The sequence below is a fragment of the Psammomys obesus genome, unplaced genomic scaffold, assembly GCF_907164565.1.
Source record: "Psammomys obesus unplaced genomic scaffold, mPsaObe1.curated_primary_1811, whole genome shotgun sequence".
In the NCBI taxonomy this organism is placed as follows: Eukaryota; Metazoa; Chordata; class Mammalia; order Rodentia; family Muridae; genus Psammomys; species Psammomys obesus.
The window spans coordinates 2675617-2689013 of record NW_026590663.1 but is presented as its reverse complement, the minus strand read 5'-3'; the positions used below and the strand labels follow the sequence as shown (position 1 = coordinate 2689013).

General features: G+C 38.7%; 1 protein-coding gene across 5 annotated transcripts in view; it reads right to left on the bottom strand.

The window, feature by feature from the left end:
* Window positions 1-13397, bottom strand: part of Ptprz1 (protein tyrosine phosphatase receptor type Z1) — a 176234-nt gene that overhangs the window by 37782 nt on the left and 125055 nt on the right. For 2 of the 5 annotated variants that reach the window (XM_055608131.1, XM_055608132.1), the window contains exons 12-13: window positions 7780-11326; window positions 3227-3371 (exon numbers count right to left, since the gene is read on the bottom strand). In XM_055608131.1, the coding sequence (XP_055464106.1) occupies window positions 3227-3371; window positions 7780-11326 (3692 nt within the window). The remainder of the gene's footprint in view (window positions 1-3226; window positions 3372-7779; window positions 11327-13397) is intronic. The other 3 variants (XM_055608134.1, XM_055608135.1, XM_055608133.1) reach the window with 2 other exon arrangements.

Genomic DNA, 13397 nt, shown 5'->3' with positions numbered 1-13397 from the left:
TGTGTGTGTGTGTGTGTGTGTGTGTGTGTGTGTGTGTGTGTGTGTGTATTATGAGGAAAAGGTCCATCTTATGCATCTCCTATTCCCTTGTTCCATTTGCTAAAATGCTATTCTCTGTTCACAAGAAGGACTTGGGACTCCCGTTGAAAACTTGATCAAGAACATAAATTATTTCTGGGCTCTCCATTTTACTGCACGACACCATTTGTTTATTCTTAGTGCCAGAACTACTCTTGATCCTCTAGCTCTGGAACAAGATTTCAAGTCAGGGAGTGTGAACCATTCATCTGTGCAATATTTTCAGGAGTGAATTCACGAGGTGAGTCCTTACAACCTCAGGCTGGTATCTGCATTCTTAAACATGAGCAGCAACAGACACGATGAAGTGGGTTTCATCAAACCCAAACACTAATACTTTAGAAGACGTTACTCTGCACTTAAGAAGTCTATACACAGAACAGAAAAAAAAAATGTGAATTGGATAATGGTGAAGGACATGTATGTGGTACACAGGAAAAAAGCTTCAATTCAGATATAAGAACGGTGGACCGGGGACATGGTCCCACTGGTAAAGCACTTGCCACTCAAGTGGAAGGACTGAAATTTAGATATTGAAAATCTACATAAAAGCCAGGTAGGCCTGGCAGCCTGAACGTAATCCCAGAACTCTGGAAGGCAGAGATTTGGAAATCCCCAATGCAAGCTGTGAGGTCAGACCAGCTGAGCTGGGAGACATGGTTTCAGCACGATGTGGGTTCAACTTTGACTCCACCTTTGAGGGAGGGAGATTGGGGAAGGCTGCAGAAATGAACCCCTCGCCCCCCCCCACATATGCATACAAACACACCCGCATGCATAGCCACACACGTACGTAAGCTCACACACATGCAAATACACGTGCACACGTGCCTCTGCATAATATGTTCACACACACTTGAAAAACAAAGCAAAATGGAAATGACCCCATTTTAAAGAACCGAAAAGGACTTGCGCACTCATGTCTCCGAAGGCATGAAATCGCTGAATAAACAAAACAAAACCAAAAAAGCAACCTCTCTTTTAGTATGCTCCTTCTGCTACTGCCCTCCACCTGGACCACTTCCTCTGCGACAGCCAAGTCTCCCTTCCCACTGCCTGTGGCTTTCACACATAAAAAAATGCAGCCATCTTGGCTGATGAAATTTATTATTCATCAATACATCTACATTGGAGTGTGGATAATTCACACAAATCCTCAACAAGAGACTATCGTTATCACAATTCACCACAACCCCCCAGCGTTTTACAATCAATCTAAAAGTTATTTTTTTTCCTAGTGAGTAAATTTCATGCGGACATGAATAATATGGATATCTAACAGCATTTAATGGACTTTGAAAGCGTTTAGCAAAGTGTGGCCATTTCTACCAGCGCATTTAATAGACAAAACCCATACATAAAACTGGCTAAGTGTTCATCTTTTAGCTGCAACCTGTATTCAAAGTACATGAAATAGTTTTTGCGATGAAAAGAGAGACATCATACTGGTGAGGGTCAAATGGTTTTGAAAATTTTATCTGTTTTTCCTGACAATAGATACTGGATAATCCATACTAACAAAGGTCCCGCATTTCTCATGGGGTAGCATGGTATTCTCATTATACACAATGAATTTTAAATCTGCACAAGAATGCTTCGAACAATTAGTAGACATGGTGAAACTTATTCTAATTATTTCATTTATGTATGTCACCTGTCATTTTATTAGAGTTTAACATCAGCACCATTTAATATGAGATACAGTTTGTTATATTTTTCACCTTTTGTTAAGTTTGTCTAAAACAAATTCTCACTTATCCAAACATTTCATCTTGCAGGGAAAATTAGATTAGACAAAAAATGAGCAAAGTGAACAAACTGACTATAAAAATGTGTTCAAAATTTTGGGCAACAAGTTCAGTGGGAGAGAGAGGAATCAATCAACAACAGCGAGAGCAGCATATGAAGACAAGCTCGAATCCTCACTGACTTGAATATGTTCAGTTCAGTTCATTCAGCTTCCTGGACCTCCTGCCCGTGTCTGCCTTCCTGGAATGCCTTCATTTTCATCCCTAATTCTGGAAACACATGCAGGTCCAGCTCAACATTTTGTTTGACGCTGAAACTCTGCCAGTACTGGCTTCTTAACTTATCCTGTTCTCTGATCATTCCGCATTAGATTTCAGCCACTACACATATATGATTGTGTAATATTTAAGGTTTTTAATAGAAAAGAATTTTTTCTCAGCAAGCATGAGTTCCTTAACAGCGATGATGCCTATTTAAAATTTACTGTTTTCATATTTCCCAACAGTAGTTGACACAGTTATTAACCAGATACATGGGAAACGGTTAATAATTAGACCGAGAAAAAACATTTTGAGATAACAATGAAAGAGCAATGATTTGAGCTTATAGAATACTGCTGTTTGAATGAAAGAAGTTAATTATAGACCTCCTGAACACAATTCTCCTCTAGAAGAACAGCATAAATTACTAAGGCAATTTTCATATCATCATTATCAAGTTCGTGTTTTCCAAGAAACAGTTTTATTGACTTGTGTTGTGTCCTTAGCAAATTAATGATTTAGTTGTCTGTTCTTCTTGGTACAGGAAGGGAGCTTATACAGGAATTGTCCTGGTCTTTTAAAGATTTTGAAAGATTAGAGAAGAGAGTGAAGGTATATTTCATCTTCAAAGCCAATTATAAAGAGTTTTAAATGCCTTTGCATCTTAATATAGTCACTTCCCATATCTGTATATTTTAGTTGCTTCATTTTTACTTTTCCATACTGTACATATTTGATATGCATCTTCAAAATTCATTTAAATAGTTTTTCATATAATATTGTTTTCCTAAATATTAATGTTTGTATTTATAACAGTTGATAAAATACTTATTCTTTATGGTAAATGTTATGATGATGTTTGAATATTAATTTAATTCCACTAATTAATTAATTAATTAAGCTGTTGAGACACCTTAACAAATATTAACTAAAGTCCAAGTTCTTCCACTGATCTTCACTCCTACACAGAAAACAAACATCAACTTTTAGATTTATAAGTTTACCTTGTTTGTAGATGAACACATTAATGACAGCTTTACTGTAAAAATATTTTGGAATATGATTTGGAGCTCTTTCAGATTAAAGATAGGCAGAAGTTTGAGCTTTAATAATGCAAATTTCCAAAACGCTCAACTTACCTCCAATAGATGAGAATACCAACAAGAACCACTAGACACATAAAAGTCAGGGCAGACACGATCACAAGGGGTACAACCGCCTTCTTCTCAGATTCCAACCCCTCAGCTAGACCAATACGAGACTCATGGCTACTATTACTGGCCTCTGTAGTCGGAGAAAATTGAGAGAGTTGAGATTTAAGGTGAAGGAAAAGAAATGGCATTTTCCAACTGATCAAGTGTAGCCTGCATTGTTGCTACTCACCTTTCAACACGACTCTATGAGGCAAAGGTTGTCTATATATCAGTTTAAGTAAAATAAAGTTCAGAAATTAAAAGAAGACGTTAGAGCTATTTTTAAAGAAACAAACAAGTCATCGGAGGTGGGTTGTTTTAGCAGGATCTGGAACCATTACTGGTTGGAAAAAATTGCTCAAAGAGAAACTGGAGTATCAACATTTAGAGAATTACTGTTAAAAATAAAGGTCAAGAAAACACAATGTTATTTACTAAACCATTATATATAACCTTGATGCTCCAAAATTATTTGGATGTGTTTATTTTAACCTTTCAATTTGGCAAACAATGACAAAAAAATTGATAATGACTTTTCAATCAAGCAAATTTTCAATGTTAAGCGTAGGTTGTTTTTTTAAATGTTATATTTTCAAAATTATATTTTTTGTATTTACAGTGAGAATTTCATGCAAGCATATTATGTGTTTTGATCAGATCTGTTTTCAAATTCTCGTTTTCTGTTTTCTCTCAAAAAATTACTTCATGTAAACTTAAAAAACATATGTATCTAATAAATTGCTTTCAAGTACATGTGTGGACTGAAAACCTCTGAAGATAATCCCTGAACTAATGTAAAAGTTGGCGAGACACTATTATTATGTCCGATCAGGTACTTAATGATGTCACAAAAATTCTTAAGAAAGTCACTGTAACAAAGTCATTCTTCCAGGTTGTCAAGAACAACTTCAGGACTGTGAATGCGGGTAAACAGCCTCGATTCTTTCCATCTCCTGTGAAGGCAGCTTGGTAGAAAGCTGTTCCAACTCTACCTGACCCTGCCTGCTGTCCTGAACAGGTGCTTAGGGAGCTACACTGAAGGTCCTATCAAAGTCCTCCTAATTCCGCCACTTGATACAATTTATATTTTATACTAAATGCTTCACTGACAAGATACCCCAAAATGTAATTTCAAGTCTATGTTACCCTTTAAAATTTGGAAAAATTGAAGCTCCTGTAAGTGCACACACATGACGTAACTACATGTCTAACTGTAGTTTCATATAACAGCTTCCTTCTGTAGCTAGAGTTGAGGGTACAGGGTTAAGCACTGAATCCCTTAATTTAGAAAATATACCAAAGAAACACGATAACACCCATATTTCCCAGGAGCTGATAATCATAGGTGTATTTGCTAAAAAAGTATGGAATTCAAAGGTGTGTCTAAAATGATAAAACTATAAATATGTCTAGATACAGTAAAATACCACAAACCAACCAGTATTTGTAGTTGATGTTTCTGTGAGAAAGCTAAAGTTTTGATGTTTTAATTAGGTTATCCATATGCTCTGGCTATTGTATTCTCTCTGGAGACTGATGTAGACCCATAAATAATCTGATAATAAATACAATGAAATGTCCTTATAACATTTAAAATAGCATCTTGCTTTTTCCATGGCTTTCTTCACAGTTTTCCTATTATAACTATTATCTAAGTGGAAAGAATTGGTGGGGGAATAAATGAAGTGACCTGCTGTGAAAAGCCTTTGGTGTCCAGAAATTACAAATGGTGGTTAATTCTTATCTATACCATCAGTTCCAAACTGTAATCCATAGAACAGGAACAACAGAATCACTTGTAACTTTTTTAAGAATGCAAGTTTGGGGCCCCACCAAGACCTCACTAATTCACTGTCTGAATCAGGTCCACGTTCAAGTTTAAGAACAGAAAGTATGAGTTAATGAAGTTTACATAAATTTAAGCCCACACAGATTCATTGAAATATATCATATATAATTATATATGTATGAGTGTGTTATAACTAAGCATATAGCTTATGCACATGTATATACACACATGAAATATGTCAGATCATGCATGCAATTTATGAAGGAAACATGTATCTTGAAAGAATATGAATGAACTCTACAGTTGTATGCATGCATTATAAACACATACTATCTATCATCAATCAATCATCTATCATTTATCTATCAACTGTCTGTATCTACATCTATCTTCTTTCTTTCTTTCTTTCTTTCTTTCTTTCTTTCTTTCTCTCTCTCTCTCTCTCTCTTTCTTTCTTTCTTTCTTTCTTTCTTCTCCATGGACTTTTCTCATAAGTTCTCTGGGAGATGTGATCTTCAGCTCTGTCACTGACTAGTTAAAACGAACCTATTAGTATTTACATCTTATTGAAAACGAGGCATGTAGTACAGGATGGCACACCTGATCAAAGTACGGACAGTCTGCCAGATGCTTTGTATGCTATTGAGAGTAACAATTATTCCCATTTATTTGAGACTGATTTGTGTGGTTTGATAAAGCTTAGTAGATGGGTTATTTAAACAACAGTAGTGCAATTAAGCAATAAAGAATAAGATTAACATTTTAAAGGGCTGAGAATAAAACAGCATAACTTTGGTGTGAACATTTAACCATAATATATATTTTATTATTCTCAATCATGTAAGCATGTTCTAAGAGACAGACACTAATAATACATTGCCAGGATTAGCTTTGCATTGACTCTTTATATGACCTAGATCAAGCATCTTAGTTAGTCTGTGTTTACTCACATATTTATATTTACCCTATTTAAATTATTTTAAGAAACATCATATAAATTTTTCTAAAAGTTAGAAGTACCATAAATGATAACCTTCAACCTAAGGAATAGTCAATGATTGGATAAGACTGGCTTTGTATTAGTTTTACAGATACAGTTTTAAAAATAGGTAAAAAAAATTTCTTTCATTAATTATATATTATTTCCTGAAGATGGATGTTATATTCATATTGCTTTGTCTTCATTAGTGGGGGACTTACTCTTAAGCATTAAATAAATCTAATTAGTACATGTAAGAGAAATTGCTTTCTTCAATAATTCTAGGTGCAGTGCTTTGCTATGTATGTATACGTATGGTCCTCCCATTAGAGTATAATCTTGCAAGAAAGAAAAATAGATTGACTCATGATCTTTCCCTTTCAAACAAAAATGTAAGAAAAACAAGAACTATAATTGAGGACAGATAACAATTCACGTCTGTAACAACACTACCGACTACCGCGACCCGTGGGCTCATTATTCCCTCTCACACACCAGTTTATACATTGAAGCTGAAATACAATGTTAAATGGATGTCGAGTCAGAGTACAGAAAAAAAAAATCTTCCCTAGCTAAATATATAATCTCTTAATTGCTGCCATAATAAAGAATATACAACTAATGTGTAAGAGGAAAATAACAAAGAGAAAATATATTTTAATGAGATTGGCTCTATACCCTGAATTTCAAATATTAACTTCTGGGCAGCTACTATCCAACATTACATTATACATTAGCTTAGATTTTGGCTAAGATTTAAATACCTTCACTGTTAATTAAGAAATTTCTTGTTGTTTAATCAAAGCAAATTATAAGTTCTTGCCATGAATTCAGTTGAATTACCTAGTTTTTCATACACTTAACGGAATTAAACTTGAGTTTTGTTACCATTGACATTTTGAGCACACATCTGTATTGTATATTGCAATCTGCTCCAAGAAACATCTGGCTAACAAACCAATTTGCATAAAATATATTAACAATGAACTGCACTCTACAGAAAAGGCTCTAGGCTTTTTTTTTTTACATCTTGTCACACAATACCTATACATACTATGCATATTCATGTCTATTATTTAAGTCGGTATGACAAATATTGTAACAAACACAAAGTAGAGTGTATTTTGCTGGTTTATACTGCCCTCTTTAGGCAACATAAAGAAGCTCAAATAAAGGTAGTTTTAAAACAATATTATGTTTATAAAAACCTTCCTTAACTATCAAATCCTAGCCCTGTAATTCTTTTTGAAATCTCTCCAAGATGATGGGGACATGTGAAGTGTCTCCTTGGTTTACGTTGGTGAAAAGGTGCTTATAGCATATTACTGAGATTTTTAAATCCAATAGAATTAGATTACAACTTATTCTAGGATACAAGAATGACAATTTAAATTGTCTCAACACAGCACACTGTGTTGTAATATATTAATGGTGTATTATGCATACATAATTGATTGTACACACAAAAGGAATCCTGTAGAATAAGAATTAGTAACAATGCACAAAAACTGTATTTTGAAGATAACTACATCAAGGAGCAAAATACGTTGGATATTCATTTGAAATCATGAGTAAAATCATACTCATGAGAGCTACAGATGGTTGAGCGTTCTGACTAGAAAGCGAAGATCTGCTGGTGTACCAGAATCCTTTTCTTCCACGATTCTTGGATCTTACTTTCACAGCAATAAAATCAGCACATATCATTCTATCCCTTAGCTCATAACTAACCTGCCTCTGAACTGTTGGATGCTCCTGAGTGCCCACTGGTAACAGATGGCACGGAGGGCCGTGGAGATCCAGGAGCTATGCCTGTGTCATCTGCTTCCAGGGCACCATCAGCATCTGGGAAACTGAAATCTGTGGAAGTCTCATTATCGTTAAGGCTCTCTGAGGTGCCTTGCCCTGACCCACTCTCTTCATCACTTGTCAAAACTGCCCATGCTTTAGATTCTGGGGTGAGAGGCAGGACAGCACTGCCCAGCAGGACGTCACTGTCCTCCTTTCCATCATTGTGTTTCTGGGGAGGCGTAAGTGTTGGTGGTGATTTATCAGGACTTTTGTCCGTGCTAGTTACACCTGTGTCTCCATTCTCTCCTTCTGCACTCTCAGGTAGCAAATGTGAAATTGGGTCCCTCTGATCCACAAGGCTGTTTTCCTGGGTGTCTGAGTCATCCGTTACCTTTTCCTGTGATTCTCTATAGGGTGCACATGACATACACTTATTCAGGGGAAAGTGATCGCTATCTACGTCATCATAGTCATCATCACCATAATCATCACCGTCTTCACTACCTCCCACTAATTCAGCATCAGCTCGGGCACTATGAGCCAGCTTAGAAGTAGCTTGAGAAGGAAGAACCAACTCGGCTGTGGTCACAGAATCATCTCTGTTGGGAGAAAGAGTTGTAATGGAAACAGGCCCACTTCCTAATGGGATGGAATGGTCAGTAGCTACAAGAACATCAGAAACAGCCGTGAGGGTACCAGCAAGTACCTTGTCTGTAATAGAACTTTCAGTGAGCATGACAATTTCCTCAGAATACACAAGCTTGTCTGTAAGTGTATTTAGTGGTTCATCAATTGCTACAATGGGAGTAGCAAACGCTTGCCTGGCTTTCGGAGGATAGGCCTTGCTAGTGTCCAGATGTGCAGTTTGGAACAACTCATCATTACTGTATAAAGACGGCAGCACTTTCTGGGGACTTTCGCTTTTAAGCAAACCTTGTTCAAAATGTTTCTCACTTGTGTGAGGAACCGTTAAACCTTGAAGTGAAGTGGAGCGCGCATTAGCAGGTGATGCCTCGAGAACTGGCACAGACGTAAAGCGCAGCGTGCTTTCACTTGAAGCAGACTCTGATGCCATGGGTTGCAATGTGGAAGAGCTACTTTGTTCAACCTTGGGGGTTTCAGCCAACACTGGATCACTAGGCACAGATGGAAGAGCAGTTTTAAGCAAGATGTCAACATCAGAAGCCTGAAAGGAAGGTTGCGGCAGTGCTTCAGTATTAAAAGAAGATGTGGCCGCATAGGGCCAGGGCTGTGTTGAAGGGTGTAATACTTGACTAGGAGCAGGAGCAGACAATGCTGGCTCTGCATTTGTGCTAGGCCCAGGGGTAAGCCAAGTGTCACCAAATGCTTGAGATACAGAGTGTGTAGGTTGAACTGAGGAGCTAATTTCTGAAACTTGACTACTCTCATGATCAAAAACCTTAGTGATGGGGTTAGCAAGAGACTCGGGGAGCATGCCCTTTATGCTAGAAATAGAAACAGAGGTTTCTTGTAAAGACGCACTCCACTTATTTACCACATCAGACATCTTTGGCACGAATGTGCTTTTAGAAGGGTATGCCATCTCACTGAAAGAAGACATTTTCAGTTCAGTCTCATTTCCATGCATTATTTCACTTTTAGAAAGCGGCTTAATATCGTCACCACCAAACACAGATGTCGTATATGTAAATTCAGCCACAGAGACAGGCGAAGAAACGTTAAGAGTTCTCAGCCCATCTGTGTCAGGTAAAAGCAATTCATTATCAGAGGAGGCTCCCGACCACTCTCCATCGCCAGAGAGGGCAGGAGGAGGCTGCAGCAACGATGCAGTTGGAGTAATAAATGAGGACCCAGGCACTGATATATGGCTAGGAGTGATAAGGAGGGGCCCCTGGTCAGATACATCGACAGAATCATGCACAGGTATTACAGAACTGTAAGAAACACTGAGCACGTGGCGGGACCCCTTGAAGGCATGAGAAGGTTCAGGCCCCGAAGAATAGGCATGCATAATGACATCACTGCTGGGAGACTCAACTTGAGAAACCATGGGCGTTTTATAAAGGACAGCAGATTCACTACCAGATTCCAACGCGTCCGAGGCAGCGTGAGTAGTGGCCTGATACGACAGCATATCAGAATACTGAACAAGGCTGGGCTCTAACAGCAAATCACCCCCAGCCACCAGCAGAGAATCATGCAAAGACAGCTTATCCCTCTCAGCAGCTGAAGTAACTTGTGGAGGGGTTTGAGAAGCCGTGTGCGGATGGTGAAACAGTTCACTACTGAAGGAAGCAGAGGAGAATGGGGGCAGAGCTGCACCATCACAGGAAGACAGGATGGATTCAAAGGACACACCAACACTGGGAAACACAGGCGTAGCATGCAAGGCCGAATCACTACTCGAAGCAGCGGGGGGAGTGTTGAGGGTCTGATTGTCAAGCAACAAAGGGGTGACTAGAGGAGAGACCTCACTACTGTAGGAAGGTTGAAGAGGCGCCTCACCATTGTACACCGGCTGAGTTGTCTGCGGATGGAGCACGTCGATAGTGGGAGCCAAATCGACCGGTCTGGAGGGCAGAGTGAAAGCACGTGGCGTTACTTCAGTTGGGGCGTAGGCAAAGGTAGAATACGATGGCATCTCCATCTCTGTGACTGAAGAACGCTGCGACATGGTGGCGTCTGGGGAAAAGGCCTCGGTGGTCTCCCTAGATGCCTCAGTCTGTACGTGTGTGGCGTTATCCTGGAGAAAGCCCTCTCTGCCGGACCCAGGCTCAGACTGGGTTGTTAGATCTGTGGAGCCAGGAAACCACATGCTCCCATCAACAGAAGGGTCCTTCAGCGATTCTTCTGCGCCGGATGGAGCTGAATCTTCTGAAGCGTTCTCTGTAGATCCTGGCTTAAGGACTTCATACGTGATCGCCTCAGGCACTTCTGAAGCAGATATGTATCCCTGGGATACATTATCCAGGAAAAAGGGCACCGCAGAGGTTGCAGGACTGGAACCCGAAGAATCATCGCCTCCTGCATCGAGCTTGAAATCCGTCAGTAAGTTTTCTTCCTCACTGATGCCAGTAGACACCTCTTGGTACTCTGTTACGGAAACCGTGTTTAAGGATTCTGCAGTCCCAGACAAGTTCATCTGTGGGAAGACAGACAGACTTTTAGATCTGCTGTTTGAGGAGGCTGAAGTACCTCCCACACTGAATGGTGGCAGTTTAGTTCCAGTCTGAGAAGGCAAGGAAATTTCTTTTTCTGTATCAAATTCGGCAACCTGTTGGGAATTGGAACCCAGAGATATGTTGAGAATATCGCTCTTCGCAGAGAATTCACTTCCTCTCGTTGGAGACCGGTTAGTCTTGGCTTCATTATATTTAGTCCCCATGTGATTGTAGTGAGTTGTGGTGGAAACCTGGGGTTCCTTTTTCCTTATTTGGTTTGTGGCACTGTCTCTGCTGGGATTCAAGCCAGTGTCTTTCTCATTGTCTTTTCCATATTCTTTCTCCTGTAAAATGCAAACAAAATTTGAATGAAAAGAAATTAGAGAAAAACAGAGTCTAAATATCTTACCCAGTATTATACTATGAATTTTCACTTGTGCGACCTTCATGACCTCTGACCCTCAAAGGACACCATTCTGTTCTGTTTTATTCTGTTCCATTCCATGTGCCATGCCATGTCGTGCTATGTTATACTGTTTATACTATGAATCTATTCAACGTGCACTTATCCTATTTTATTTTATACTAACTAAGGAAAGCAATTAAGTTAAATGAAGTCAGTTTAGTTATAACTGCCTTCATTTTAAGGTTATATAATAAGGGACTGAAATAATTCCACAAAAATTTTGCTGCATGATCTGACCCAGTTTTTCTGAATGCCAATGTTCAGCTTAATGAGATGGCATTTCTGTCTTCTTCCTCCATGCTGAAAGTCTAAGAATCTGCCCAGTTCTCTGATGTCGCTACACTAACCCCCAGTCTTCCACCTCCTGCTCTCTCTCTCATGCTCAGCAGATGGCGCTGTTGTTCACTTGCCGGGGAAAACAGAAGCCAACAGACAGACATCACACGTGGTCCTCACGTTGAAGACACTCAAGGAAGCCTTCCTACCCTCCTGAGCTACTGCCTTTCCTTCACAAGCCCATTCCTACATCAGTGTATGACTCTACTTTTCAGTGTCTCCTTACAAACTGAACATGGTTGAGCGTCCTGACTTTTCTCTAGTCCCCAGATTATTCTAACAGGACTAAGTGATTTCAGGTCTCTTCTGTTGAAAAAGAACATAAAATAAAATCTTTAATTTAACCTGAATATCATTTAACCTTTCCTTCCCCCTTTAGAACTGAATTTCCTCAAAGATGAGTCACGTATTGCTATACATGATCTAATGATTTCTATGCACCCCAACACTAATCTCTGCCTATGCGCCACACTAGCACACTTTATCATACCATTCCGTAGACTGTCTAGATTCCCATAACAACCTTATGAGAGCCTGGTGGTGCTCATCTGTTTTTCCCAGATGAGCTATACACTTAGAATACACATATACTTTAGGTGATTTCTTTTCTAGCAGATATTAAATGTTATGATATGATTGACCATTCTCCATGCTTTGTTGAATTTTGATAGGTCACACTCCCTTGTGTCAACATTTCAAGAATAAATCATATATATATATATGATTATATATGACTACAAGCATTTTAACAGTTTTACGATTCTTGCAGAACTGTAATTTTCTTCTCCTTTTAAATATATTATCGTACTACTTTTTATTTTATTACTTAGGACTTTAAAATCCTCATAGATGCAATCCACACATTTCCAGCCTTCCTTATTCACTCCTACGTGAAGTGCAGGTTCCGAAGTTATTAGGCAGTAAATAATGGATGATTGAGCAGTATTTTCAGCCCATTTCAAAGTAGCACTACATTCATTATAACTGTTCTGACATGACCTTATGCTATGATCATTAATTTCAATAGGATGAAACATATTGATTTGTAAAGTTAAACTGGCTAACCATGTACCTGGACCTATCATTTTAAGTCCCACCTATGTCTGATTCCTTTTCCACAGCAGTGGAAGCTGTGTTCTGTTTTCATTTCTGCTTCTTTGGCTGCTACTGCCATGGGAAATCTCACAAATGCTGTAGTTTTCCATAACTTTCCTCTCTTCTAGGTCATAACCTTCCTCACAAGAAAATGATTATTTTTTTTAAAAAGTTTTACCACACCTTCTTACAGGTTTTCTTTCTCTGTGAGCTATACGTGTTCTCCCTTTATTTTCTGATTGGGCTAGGAAGTAGGAAGTAGGAGAGTGAGAATGTTGTCCAGGAGCTTTGTCACCTATTTTTTTTAATCACAAAATTCTCTGTTCCTCCACAGAGGTCACAGCCTCTTCTGGGAGACAGTTTCTATACGTTCTCCCTGCTTTTCAGGTGTAGGTATAGCAAGCAGTCTCTAATAGCTATAATCCCGAAAACCTACTCTTGACATCCATTTACCTTCTCACACATCTTTGAATAGGGGTTTTATTAAATCAACTTCAATGAGTACACTTGCCTCTGAC